Raw genomic sequence first — 14,466 nt, forward strand, 5'->3', positions numbered from 1 at the left:
CCAAACTCCTTCTCTGCTCTCTAAGTTTAAAACATTCTCTTGGGCTAGGTGTGGTGGCACACACCTTTAACCCAGCACTGGAGAGGCACAGGCAGGCAGTTCTATGAGTTTGAGGCCAGCCTGGACTAAAGTGAATGAACAAAAATTGTATCTTTGTTCATTCCCATGTAAAAATTATTGGCCCTATAAAGAGACTTACTTATAGAATTTAAGAAAGGAAATTTCTCTTAACAGGGGAAGACAACTGATACAAGTTTTAAAGTAAGATTAGTATCTATAGAATCACTCACCCTGGTCATTGTATCGAGACAGATCAGCTTGGCTGATATACAGGTCATGATCACCATCTAGCTCCCAGAATTTACAGTAAATGACATAGAAGTGTTCGTAAGAGAAGTAATCTGTGATTTGGTTTATATCTTCTTCTTCCTCCAGAAGGGCCAGAGTCTGAAATGAATAAAATAATTAATTTTAAAATGATGTACAATTAGCATTGGGTATCATAGAGTCTATAACATTTCTGTTTGTTAATTTAAAATTTGCTTTTGGTACTAAACCAGGAACTTGTGTGTGCGTGTGCATGTGTTTGTTTTGAGACAGGGTTTCTCTGTGTAGCTCCTGCTGTCCTGGAACTTGCTTTTTAGATCAGGCTGGACTCAAACTCATAGATCCTCCTGTCTCTGCCTCCTAAGTGCTAGGATTAAAGGCATGTGCAAACACACCTGGCCAAACCAGAAACTTTTAAATAAGTAGCCGCCTACTTTTCACAAAATAACAGTCCCAATTTTTCAAAATTACATGAACAATATTAAGAAGAATGGGAATCTGCATATTACGTTTAGCTTTGTAATGGAATCAAGTTTACCATAAGCATTACTTATATATACAATTGTGGTTACATACGGTGGCTTGAAATAGAAGGCAGTGGGTGGAGCTATGGGCTCTGAGCTAGATGTAAATCTCAGTCTGTTTGCACTTCTAGTGGAAATAACAGAAACAATGGCTTTTGTATCAATAATTCTGTAGTTATCCAAATTATCATTTAAGTAAAATGAATACATTTTCAGCAATGAAAGGAACTTTAAGAAAACTTAACAGAAAAATAAGTCAGAGATAAATATAAATGGGCTAAAGAGTCTTATTAAAATATTTTTGATAGAATATTTAAAAATCCCTCAAAACAGATAGATGCATATACTGACTTTGTATGTCTGTTGGGGCTTGTGAGATGGCTCAATGGTAAGGGTGCTTGCTACTAAGCCTGGTAAATTAACTGCATTTGATACCAGAGTCCACAGTGTGGAAGGAAAGAACAGATCCCTGACTTCTGACCTCCACTTGCTCACAGACACCACACACAAATGTAATAAAAAGTTTATAAAAGAAGTGTGTCCAAAATAAAAGAGGCTTATAAAAAACAAACATATACTAGCTAAGTGTTAATAAAAAGAAAAATAGCTAACAATACTAATTGGAAATAAAGTAGAATTACAAGGCAGAAAACAAAAGACAAAGACTTTTGTAACATATATATTACTCTTAAAAATTATTTTTAAAATGTTTACAATAGGAAATGATTTTATAAATTGAAAAAATCATTATGTGAATCTGTTTAATGTTTAATAAGACTATGAAGTAAGCAAATTTTGATTATAGTCTTTATAAACAAAAGAAAACCATGATGTGGTATAAGTGTACATTAACTCCTGTTGTTGGCTGCCATCCTGCCCTGCTTGGGTCCCCTAAGAGCAAGAGAATGAAGAAAGGACAGACAGACAAGCGGGCATCCATACCGGAAAGCTGAGATCTGGCGGGATCTTAGCGCTATCCTGCAACCTCAGGGTGTTTATTAGGTACTGCACAGGGTGTGTGTGTGTTGGAGGGGGGGGCTAGTCTCAGCAGGAGGCCTCTGTATGTGCGCCCTATCAGGCTGTAAACATCCAGGAGGAAGAAGCCACACTTGCTAGTTTTTGCACACACATAAACGCACATACTTTGGACTCAAGAAAAGCTTTGCCATTTCCCTTGAGCGTAGACCATGAGTCAAACTGCCAATGTCCCACTGGCTAACTGTTCCTGGCGTCCCTCACAGGCTGTGCCCATGTCAAAGTACACGCCCACCCAGGACTTGGCTCACTCAGGGCTTCGTCTGGTCCCTTGTTAATGAATATGTAAGGGGAACGATGAATTTGATTTTTCAATGGCTAACTTTACAGGATCCATTAAAGTAGCATTTGAGCCAGCATTGTTTTCCTTTAGCAGCCTATTTGAGAGAAATTCTTATTCATATAAACAGAAGTATAAGGTTCAAGAATGTTCATCACATGGTCTAAGCCTCAATAGAGGAATATATACTCAGTTACAGCTTAGACACGCAGTCAGTCATGCAGTACAGACAGAAATGGAAAGAATCCTGAGACATTCTGAAATGAAAAGAAAACCCAACCGAATTTATAAAGTACTGAGTATCCTCCCCACACTTTGAAAGGGACCCTGTAGAGTCAGTGGGATGGCTTAGAGGGTAAAGGAACCTGCTGCCAAGCCTGAATCCCTGAATCTGACCCCTGAGATCACATAGTGAGAACCAACTCTGGCAAGCTGTCCTTCTGACGGTAGTGCTTGTGAATGAATGAATGAATGAATGAATGAATGATCCCTCTATATAGGAATCTCATAAAACAAAACTATATACCACATACATAAAACGAGACTACAGGGGCTGGAGAGATGCTCAGTGGTTAAGAGCACTGGCTATTCTTCCAGAGAACCCAGGTTCAATTTCCAACACCCACATGGCAGCTCACAACCCTCTGTAATTCCTGTCTCAGGGGCGTGGCACTCTCTTCTGGCTTCTGAGTGCACCGAACACACATGAGGTGCACATACACAGACAAAATCCTTATACATATAGATAAATGAATAAAATTTAAAATAAAAACACGGATATATGACTTCTCTTTATGGGAGAGTGCATGAAATGTTGAATGAAGAGATAAACAATGATTTTTTTTTTCTTTTTCTGAGACAGCGTTTCTCTGTATGTAGCCCTGGACATCCTGGAAATCACTCTGTAGATCAGACTGGCCTCGAACTCACAGAAATACGCCTGCCTCTGCCTCCCAAGTACTGGGATTAAAGGCAAGTGCTACTACCACCTGGCATAAGCATTGAGTTTTGATTTTTTAAATCTGAATATATTCATAGAACTAGAATGTTTTGAGCATTTGTTTGTGGACTCAGAAGAAGACTGAGGATATGAGAAAGAAAAAAAAAAAAAGGAAAAGGAGGGAAAAATAAGTCACCTAGTAGAGAGAGAACATTTGATTTCTACTTTCAGTTCTGCAACCTACTAGCTGTGTGCTTCTATGCAAGTTACTGAACTATACCGGAGTCTCAATTATATAATTATAAAAAGAATTTATTAAAATATTATTTATTATTTATACTAATTTTAGTTAATATAAATATGCTTGTATTTATAATTTATATTTATTTATATTATTGTTTGTTATTTATCATAAGCTTAGGAGTGCAGAAATGGCTCAAGGGTTAGGAGGACTTGCTGTTCTTGTAGAGGATCTGGGTTGAGTTCTCAGCACCCACGTTGCGGCTCACAGTGATTCATAACCCAGTTCCATGGGACCCAGCACCCTTTTCTTACATCCTTGGGAACAGGCCCACACATAGTGGATACACATATATGCATTAAAAATGTTAGAAATTATAATTTTTGAGTTAGAAGAAAATTACTGCCTTAACTTATTTTTTAATACTTTCTCAGAGCCCAGGCAGGCATCAGATGTTCTATAAATGTCAACAATGACTGTAATGATGACTGTTCATTTTAGAGCAGTGGTTCTCAACATTCCTAATGCTGCGACCCTTTAATACAGTTCCTCATGTTGTGGTGACCCCCAACCATAAAATTACTTTCATTGCTTACTTTATAACTAAATTTTGCTACTGTTAGGAATTTTAATGTGAATATCTGATATGCAGGTCTGTGACCCCTGTGAAAGGGTCTGTTGGAGGCTGGTCTGATGCCTGTGACTGCCTTCAAGATCTGGTTACACCTATCCTTGTTTTGTAAACCTAAGACTTACCTGATGGGTGATTAAGTGGCTTATACCTGGTAGGGCAGAGTGGGGTAGGTGTGGCTAAGGTTTCTGGGCTTTGGGGATGAGAGAATCACAGGAGACAGATGGATGGGAAGAGAGGAGGAAGGAGGATACCACAATGGGTTAGTGTGGAGAAGGAATCACATGGGTGAGGAGGAGGGTCTCTGAGGATGGCACAGATGGAGAAATCACCCAGTTAAAGAACACAGCAAGTATTTATAGATAGAAAGCAGTTCAAATGAGGATGATTATGGTGGATGGCATTGGATGGGGCTAAGAGATGGGTGGTGAGGTTATTTAGACAGCATGGGTAGAAGTATTGGCCCAGCCCAAGTGTATAAGACAGTTATAAAAATTAACAGGTGTCTCTGGCTTATCACTATTTGTGATAGTGGCTTGAATAACACCGCTGTGATAATCTTAGGGCAAATACTAATAAACATTATATAGCCCAACACTCATTTTTTATTTACTGTAACAAGGGTCATTCAACTTCCAAAGGTATGACCCATAGGTTGAGAACCTCTGTTACAGAGTAACAAAATATTTGTCTACCCATTATGGATTGCTAGTTTGCCAGGTCTTCAACACCTTGTCTGTCTCACATGAAGGTAAAGATGGGAAGAATACAGAATAATGAGGTACTGTATCAGTATAAACTTAATTTAGTCTGATCCACTTAAAATATTTTTTTCTTTCAAGTGTGAACCATTCTGTTTTCTTTACAGTTACAAAGGCTTAAACAATCAAGTATGAAGATTACCTCAGTAAAAGACTTGCACTAGTGGTTAATAATATTGTTGTTTTGGAAAATAACCAGCAGCAGCAAGGTTGAGTTATTACTGAAAGAACAAGTCTATACACTTTCATTTCTTTGTCAAGCCCATGTTTTCAACCTAGTTTCCAACTTTCACAGGAGCCACTGGCCACTTCCACTGGTTGGAAGTTCTTGAACAAGAGAACATTTTTTTGCCTCTGGCTCCGGCTTGTGCTGTTGATGCTTACTGGAAACTCGTTCCCATTGATATTATATTATCTTGCTAAACTGATATTCTCCAAGATGAAGATCACAGGCTGATACTTCTGAGGCTTCCTCTGCACCTTTTATGCATATCTATCAATTTTTGTGTGGATATGCATTTCTGTTTTTGTTTCATAGTGTACGCCTTCAGGCAGAAATCCCATATTATTTTATTTTCTTTGACAGCTCCTCCCCCATATGGGTAAATGATAAGTGTTTATAGCCTCTAAGAAGTGACAGTTAGAGCTTTGCAATAGAGTAAGAAAAAATACTTAAGTAAAAATGTATTTATATGAGAGGCATACTTGCAAAAAGTTGCTTTTCCTTATCTCTGTCGAAGTAATTTTTCCACTCCAAGATCTGTTGACTGTGTAGAATATTCTCTGAACAACCTGGTTTCAAAAAGAAAACAAAACCAATTTAAAACAGCTGAAATCTCTAATACTCCACTGAAGGCCAAATTATGAATATCTGTGGAACTGATTTAAGTAACAACTTCTCATGGCAATTGCAATTCCAAGTTAAAAACCAAAACAAAACAAAACAAAACCCTGTATATTCTAACCATACATATATATTTTAAGTTTGCCTCCATAAGAGAAAAAAACATTTCTTTTCATCTCCTAGTCACTTATATATCACTTCTGTTTCTTTTCAATTACACAGAGATGCCTTATTCAGGTTGTGCTTACTGAGCTGTATACGCTTGGGAAGGTAATGAGGTGCGAAGATTCTACTGTGTTGGCTCAATAACGAGTAAGTCAGAAGGATGGCTGTCAAACTAGTATAATTCACAGGAGCATTATTTAAGTTGTATTTGGGACCCAGCTTAGCTCTTTACCCACAACCTTCTCAGCCTTTACTCTTATTATTCCATCTGTATTGCTTCCTGTTAGTTGGTGACTCAGAAACATTTTCTACCAGGGACCCCACAGGCACCGCACTTGCCCAGGATCGAGAGAGGGGAACAGTAACCAATGAACATAACACTCACCCAACAAAGACCAGACCAGATATTGACATCATGGAAGTCCTCAAATATCCTACTCCTGATGACTAGTTCCCAGCACAAGAAGCAAGCTGGTGTAGCCATTTTAATAACTAAAAAAGCATACTTCAAACCAAAGGTAACCAGAAGAGACAGAAAAAAATATTACATAGTAATTAAAGGAAAAAATCAAAAGGATATTGAAATTATAAATGTTTATGCACCAAGCACAGGACCCAACTTCATAAAGGAAAAACCACAACAGCTAACAATCATATATTGACTTTTATTCAGTGATAGTGGGTGACTTCAGTACCCAACCCTTGCCAATAGAAACTAAACAGAGTAATGCTCGAGCTAAATAATGTCATAAATCAAAGGAACATAGTAGACATTTACTGACTATTTCACCCAAATACAAAAGAATATATTTTCTTCTCAGTAGCTTATGGAACTTTTTCCAAAATTGACCACATACTTGGACATGAAGCAAGTCTCAATAGATATAAGAAGACTGAAGTAACATCCAGCCTTCTACCTGACCATCACAAATTAAAGATTAAAGCTGGATCTCAACAATGGAAACAACACAAAGTACACAAATGCATGAAAACTGAACAGTTCACAACCAAATAAAAAAAATAGGTCAAGACGGAACTCAAGAAGGAAATGAAAAACTTTTTAAGGATTGAACGAAAATGAAAACACAACATACTCAAACCTGTCAAACATAATGAAGGCAATTTTAAAAGATGTGCTAATGCAGTACGTGCCTACATGAAAACAAAATGAAACTGGAGAGCTCACATAGTAGTAACGTGGTGACACACCTGGTAGCCCTAGAGCAGCACCAAGAAATAACACCCTAAAAGAGTAATGACAAGAAGTTATCAAATCCAGGGATGAAATCAGTGAAATAAAAAACAACAAAAATACAAAGAATTAGTGAGTTGGTTCTTTGAGAAAAATCAACAAAATGAACAAACCCTTAGCCAAATTAATGAAAAGACTGAGAGAGAGGGCTGGAGAGACAGCACAGAAGTTAAGAGCACTTGCTGCTCTTCCAGAGGTCCTGAGTTCAATTCCCAGCAACCACATGGTACCTCACAGCCATCTATACTGAGATTAGGTACCCTCTTCTGGCCTGTAGGCACATATGCAGGCAGAACACAGTATACATAATAAAAAAATATGTATCCTTAAAAAAGTGTGGGACTCCTGAGTGAGTTGTCCCAGAAGCAAAAAGACACGCATGGTATATACTCACTCATATAAACATACAACAGAATAAACCCTCTAAAATCTGTACATCTAAACAAACTAAGCAAAAGAGAGGACTCTAACTAAAATGTTCAATCCCCATCCTGAAAGGCAAAGAGGATGGACATCAGAAGAAAAAGAAAATAGGAAACAACCTCGGAACCTGCTACAGAGGGCCTCTGAAAGCCAGAAGAAAACAGGAAACAACCTTGGAACCTGCCACAGAGGGCCTCTGAAAGCCTCTGCAGTATAGACTGTCAAAGCAGATGCTGAGCCTGATGGCCAACTGATAGGCAGAGTGAATGGAATTTTATGTAAGAAGTGGGAAATAGTAAGAGCTGGAGGGGACGGGAACTCCACAAGCAGAGCAACAGAACAAGATAATTTGAACACAGGGAACTTCCCAGAGACTCATACTCCAACCAAGGACTATTCGTGGAGATAACCTAGAACCCCTGCACAGATGTTGCCCATGGCAGTTCAGTGTCCAAGTGGGTTACATAGTAATGGAAAGAGCGACTGCCTCTGACATAATCTGATTGGCCTGCTCTTTGATCACCTCCCCCTGAGGGGGGAGCAGCCTTACCAGGCCACGGTAGAGGACAATGCAGCCACTTTTGATGAGAACTGATAGACTAAGATCAGAAAGGAGAGGAGAACCTCCCCTAACAGTGGACTTGGGGAGTGGCATGCATGCAGAAAGGGGAGGGAGGGTGGGATTGGGAGGGGAGGAGGGAGGGGCTTATGGGGGGATACAAAATGAATAAAGTGTAATTAATAAAAAAAAAGTGTGGGAGAACATTAAAAAATTAAAAAAGTAGAGATGAAAAGGGTGACCATTAGAACAGACACTGAAGAAGCTCAGAGAATCATAAGGACAACTTTAAAAATGACACCCCACCAAACTGAGAATTCTTGGTATTTATAACCTACCAAAGTTAAATCAATTCCAAGTAGGCAATTTAAACAAGCCCATAATGCCTTGTACCCTTGAAAAACAAAAGCAGACAACCAGAAGACAAAATAAAACAGCAACAACAACAAAACAGCAAAGTCCAGGGCCAGATTGAATCAGCACTTCTACCAGAACTTCAAAGAAAAGTAAATACCAATACTCCTCAAATTACTCTACAAAATAAAAAATAAAGGGCCATTTTCTAATTCTTTTTATAATGCACTTTACCCTTATGCCCAAATCACACAAAGAGCCGACAAAAAAACTAAAGATCAATGTCCCTTATGGATGTTGATGCAAAGATTCTAAATAAAATACTTGCAGATTAAATCTAAGAACACAGGAAAATTAAAATACTTGCAGATTAAATCCAAGAAAATAAAAAAGATTTTCCACCATGATCAAATTCGCTTCATCCCAGAGATACAGGGATGATTCAACATACGTAAATCAGCAAACGTAATCTACCACATAGATTAAAAGACAAAAACCACATGATCATCTCATTAGATGCACAAAAGGCCTCTAAAGAAATGGACCATCCCTTCATGATAAAAGTCCTGGAGAGACTAGGAATATAAGGACATGTGTAATAAAGGCAAGACTACAGCCAATACCAACCCAAACAGGAACTCAGAAACTACTATCATCAAGAAGACAAGGACATTCATTCTCTTCATACCTATTGAATACAGTACTTGACGTCTCAGCTAGAGCAGAAAGACAGCTGGATAAAGGGAATACAAATAGGAAAGAAAAAAGTAAAAATATCTTTACCTGCAGATGATAAAATTTTCTACATAAAAGATCCCCAAAACTCCATCAGGGAACTTCTACAGTTGATAAAGACTTCCAGCCAAGTATCAGAATACAAAATTAACATTCAAGAATCAGTAGGCGAGCCAAGATGGCGACTAGCACAGTTTCTGAGCTGCGTAAAAGCTGAACGCCTGAGTTGGTGAGTGGAAGGACTTACGAAGCGGGGAAAATGATGGTGAGGCTTTCTAAATGACAGGGAACATCACATGAGTGAGAACTTTGGTCTCGGGTCACCTGTGGACTTGTTTGGGGAAGGAGAGAAACGATTTTGATCTCCCGGCATTCCCCTTTCTCGGACTCTTCAGCACAGCTGGCTCACTGAGACTCTTAGCTCAGAGCTCACTGCCTGGGGCCTGCAGTGGCTGAGGCAAGGCTCCTAGCCCCTTAGCGGCAACTGCCAGCTGTATCTGTCTTGGGGTCCCAGATCCGCTAATAGCCATACTGACTCTGCAGGGTCTCTCAGCCACTGACTGTACGACCCACCCAAACCCTCAGTGACAGATAATATGTTATATACCCACCAAAGCCCAGCAGACCTGCCATAAAAGTTAGGCACACCAGGTGCTGGGCCTCCCAGGCCTGAAGAGCACAGTGGAGGGCCCCTAGGACTTCCCAGAAGGCATCTGGATTGGCATTCCAGTCTCCAGCTGCAGCTGGACTTCCCTGGCAGCTGCCACAGCACTGAGCTGGCAGAGCTTGTCAGTCCTCCTGCATAAGACCAAGCAGGGCCAAACCAGAGAGCAGAGAGCCCGGATACCCCGATCCTTGCTGATGTGACCCACTTGAAAGTGAGTGCGCCCTTGAGTGTCTGCAGAGCCCCAGATCCAGGGTCCTTCTAAACTAGAAGCCAGGCATCGGACCCCTCCCACCCATATATCCACTGTATGAAACAGAGGGTCACTTGGGACATTGAAGCTCCTGCTCTGTGGGTCCAAACTGAGGAGTTAAGGTGGATAATGCTGAAATTGCACAGCAACCATCACTAGCTCCTGCTACATATACAGTGATGCACAAATAACCCCCTAGAAGCCTGCAAGGCAGAGCCTCTCCCACACACTCAAGGATTCAACATTCTCTATCACTCTGTCCCTCGAGGCACACTTACACACACACACACACACACACACACACACACACACACACACGCCTGTGTACTTCCTCCCACAGCGAATGCACCAACAAACACGCTGAGGCCACGGGACCTCTCTCAGCTTCCTGAAGAACTGTCTAGACGCCAGAGAGAGACAGTACCAGTCTGAACTGCAGAATCCAGAAACAAACAGGGAAGGTTTCAGACAAGCCAATGGCCAGGGGTAGGCGAAAGAACACATCCAACATAAATCAGGACATCATGGCTTCACCAGCAACCCCCAATATTGATGATTACTCCAACTCATTGGAAGCACAGGAAAATGACTTTAAAGCTATGCTTACCCAATTATTTGAGGCGCATAAAGAGGAAACAAACTAATCTCTCAGAGCAATAGCCATGCAAATTAGACAGTTAAAGAGGAAATGAACAAACCTATCAAAGATTTGGCCAGTCAATTGGAGGCAAAGAAAGAGGAAATGAACAAACCTATCAAAGATTTGGCCAGTCAATTGGAGGCAAAGAAAGAGGAAATGAACAAAATTCTTAAAGAAACACAGGCAAATATAGCCAAACAAATAGAGGCACAAGTAGAGATACAATTAGTGGCATATAGAGAAGAAATGAACAAAAAATAGAGATCATCGTAGAGAGACAGGAATCCACATTCAAACAGACGAAGGAAATGGTGCAAGGCATGAAAACAGAATTAGGATCAATAAAGAAAACACAAACTGAGAAAACCCTGGAGCTGGAGAAGTTAGAGAAAAGATCAGGAACCACAAAGGTAAGCATCACCAACAGACTACAAGAAATGGAAGAGAGAATCTCTGGTGCTGAAGATACACTCACAGAAATTGATTCTTCTCTCAACGAAAAAGTAAAATCAGAAAACACAAAATATCCAAGAAATCAAGGATGCCATGAAAAGAAAAAATGTAAATAGGAATCGATGAAAAAGAAGACTCCAAGGTCCAGAAAATATTTTCAAGAAAATTATAGAAGAAAATTTTCCCAACTTAAAGAAAGAGATGTCCATAAATATACAAGAGGCCTACAGAACACCAAATAGGCTAGACCAGAAAAGAAACACATCACGTCACATCATAGTCAAAACACTAAATCTACAGAACAAAGAAAAGATATTAAAAGCAGCAAGGAAAAAGACCAAGTAACATATAAAGGTAGACCTATAAGAACCACACCGGACTTCTCATCAGAAGCTATGAAAGCCAGAAGGGCCTGGGCAGGTGTCTTGCAGACTCTAAGAGACCACAGATGCCAACCCAGACTACTATACCCTGCAGAGCTTTCAATCAACATAGATGGAGAAAACAAAACATTCCATGACAAAACTAAATTTACACAATATCTACACAGCAAACCAGTCCTACGGAGGATACTAAAAGGAAAACTCTAATCCAATGAAAACAACTTCACCCAAGAAAACAGGGCATACAGATAATATCCCAACAAAAATTAAAAGAAAACAAGCAATGAAACACAATAGCCCACCAACTCCACAATAAAAGGAACTAACGTTCATTGGTCAGTATTATCAACATCAATGGACTCAACTCACCAATAAAAAGACACAGACTAACAGAATGGTTGCGGAAACAGGATCCAACATTTTGCTGCATCCAAGAAATGCACCTTTGCAACAAAGATAAACACTACCTCAGAGTAAAGGGCTAGAAAACTATCTTTCAAGCAAAGGACCCAGAAAACAAGCTGGGGTAGCTGTCCTAATATCTAATAAAATAGACTTTCAACCAAAATTAATCAAAAAAGATGAGGAGGGACACTACATTCTCATCAAAGGAAAAATCCACCAAGAGGACATCACAATTCTGAACATCTATGCCCCAAATACCAGAGCACCTGCATTCATAAATGAAACATTATTAAAACTTAAATCACACATCAATCCCAACACCTTAATAGTGGGAGACTTCAACAACCCACTTTCACCAAGGGACAGATCATCTAGACAGAAGCCAAATAGGGAAATAAAGGCACTTACTGAGATCCTAAATCAAATGGACCTAATAGATATCTACAGAATTTTCCATCCAAACTCAAAAGAGTATACCTTCTTTTCAGCACCCCATGGAACCTTCTCCAAAATAGACCATATAGTTGGTCACAAAGCAAGCCTCAACAGATACAAGAAGATTGAAATAATCCCTTGTATTCTATCTGACCATCATGGACTGAAGCTGGACCTCAACAACAGTGGAATTAGAAAAAAAGCCTACAAGCACATGGAAACTGAACAACTTGCTGTTCAATGACAGCTAGGTTAAGGAAGAAATAAAGAAATGAAAGACTTCCTAGAATTCAATGAAAATGAAGGTACAACATACCCTAATTTATGGGACACAATGAAAGCAGTGCTCAGAGGAAAATTTGCAGCACTAAGTGCCTTCAAGAAGAAATTTGTGACATCTTGTACAAGCAACTTAATGACCCAACTGAAAGCCCTAGAAAAAAAAAGAAGCAAGTACACCCAAGAGAAGCAGACAGCTGGAAATACTCACTTAGGGTGGAAATCAATCAATTAGAAACAAATAAAACTATTCAAAGAATCAATGAAACCAAGAGCTGGTTCTTTGCGAAAACCAACAAGATAGACAAACCTTTAGCCAAACTAACTAAAAGGCAGAGAGAAACTATCCAAATCAGCAAAATCAGAAATGAAAAGGGGGACATAACTACAGACACAGAGGAAATCCAAACAATCATTAGGTAGTACTAAAAAGCCTATATGCCACAAAATTCGAAAATCTAAAAAAAAATGGACAATTTTCTTGATAGATTCCATCTACCAAAGATCAGGTAGAAAGATTGAATTGTCCTATATCCCCCAAGGAAATAGAAGCAGTCATCAACAGTCTCCCTTCCCAAAAAAGCCCTGGGCCAGATGGATTCAGTGCAGAATTCTACCAGAACTTCAAAGAAGTGCTAACTCCAATTCTCTCCAAACTATTCCACAAAATAGAAACAGAAGGAACATTACCAAACTCATTCTATGAAGCCACAGTCACCTTGATACCTAAACCACACAAAGACCCAATAAATAAAGAGAATTTCAGACCTATCTCTCTTATGAACATTGATACAAAAACACTTAATAAAATACTTGCAAACCGAATCCAAGAACACATCAAAGATATCATCCACCATGACCAAGTAGGCTTCATTCCAGGCATGCAAGGATGGTTCAACATACAGAAATCCATCAATGCAATCCACCCCAAAAGCAAACTCAAGGAGAAAAACCACATGATCATCTCCTTAGATGCTGAAAAAGCATTTGACAAAGTCCAACACCCATTCACGTTTAAAGTCCTGGAGAGATCAGGGGTGCAAGGCACATACCTAAACATAGTAAAGGCGATATACAGCAAGCCTATAGCCAATATCAAACTCAATGGAGAGAAACTTAAATCAACCCCACTGAAATCAGGGACAAGGCAAGGCAGCCCACTCTCTCCATAGCTCTTCAACAAAGTACTTGAAGTCCTAGCTAAATCAATAAGACAACTAAAGGAGATCAAGGGGATACAAATCGGAAAGGAAGAGGTCAAAGTGTCACTATTTGCAGATGATATGATAGTATACATAACGACCCCAAAAATTCAGCCGGAGAACTCCTTCAGCTGATAAACACCTTCAGCAAAGTGGCAGAATACCAAATCAACTAAAAATAAAAATAAAAATAAAAAAAAATCAGAAGCCCTCCTGTATACCAAAGACAAAAGGGCCAAGAAAGAAATCAGGGAAACAACACCCTTCACAATAGCCACGAATAACAAAGTACCTTGGGGTGACTCTAACCAAGCAAGTGAAAGACTTGTTTGAAAAAAACTTTAAGTCTCTGAATAAAAGAAATTGAAGATATCAGAAGATGGAAAGATCTCCCGTGCTCATGGATTGGTAGGATTAACATAGTGAAAATGGCCATCCTGCCAAAAGCAATCTACAGATTCAGCGCAATTCCCATCAAAATACCAACTCAATTCTTTACAGACCTTGAAAGAAAGATTCTCAGCTTCATATGGAGAAACAAAAAAACCCAGAATCTCCAAAACAATCCTGTACAACAGCAGATCTTCTGGAGGTATCTCCATCCCTGATCTCAAGCTGTACTACAGAGCAATAGTAATAAAAACTGCATGGTATTGGCATAGAAAAAGAAAGGATCAATGA

General features: G+C 39.4%; 1 protein-coding gene across 1 annotated transcript in view; it reads right to left on the minus strand.

Moving 5' to 3' along the window:
• The window catches only part of Ppp2r3a (protein phosphatase 2 regulatory subunit B''alpha), a 135,269-nt gene that overhangs the window by 33,220 nt on the left and 87,583 nt on the right, over positions 1-14,466 (minus strand). Inside the window, exons 7-8 of the mRNA XM_055629741.1 lie at positions 5,445-5,531; positions 291-447 (exon numbers count right to left, since the gene is read on the minus strand). Coding sequence (XP_055485716.1) covers positions 291-447; positions 5,445-5,531 — 244 coding nt within the window. The remainder of the gene's footprint in view (positions 1-290; positions 448-5,444; positions 5,532-14,466) is intronic.

Source organism: Psammomys obesus, unplaced genomic scaffold, assembly GCF_907164565.1.
Source record: "Psammomys obesus unplaced genomic scaffold, mPsaObe1.curated_primary_1811, whole genome shotgun sequence".
NCBI classification, from domain to species: domain Eukaryota; kingdom Metazoa; phylum Chordata; class Mammalia; order Rodentia; family Muridae; genus Psammomys; species Psammomys obesus.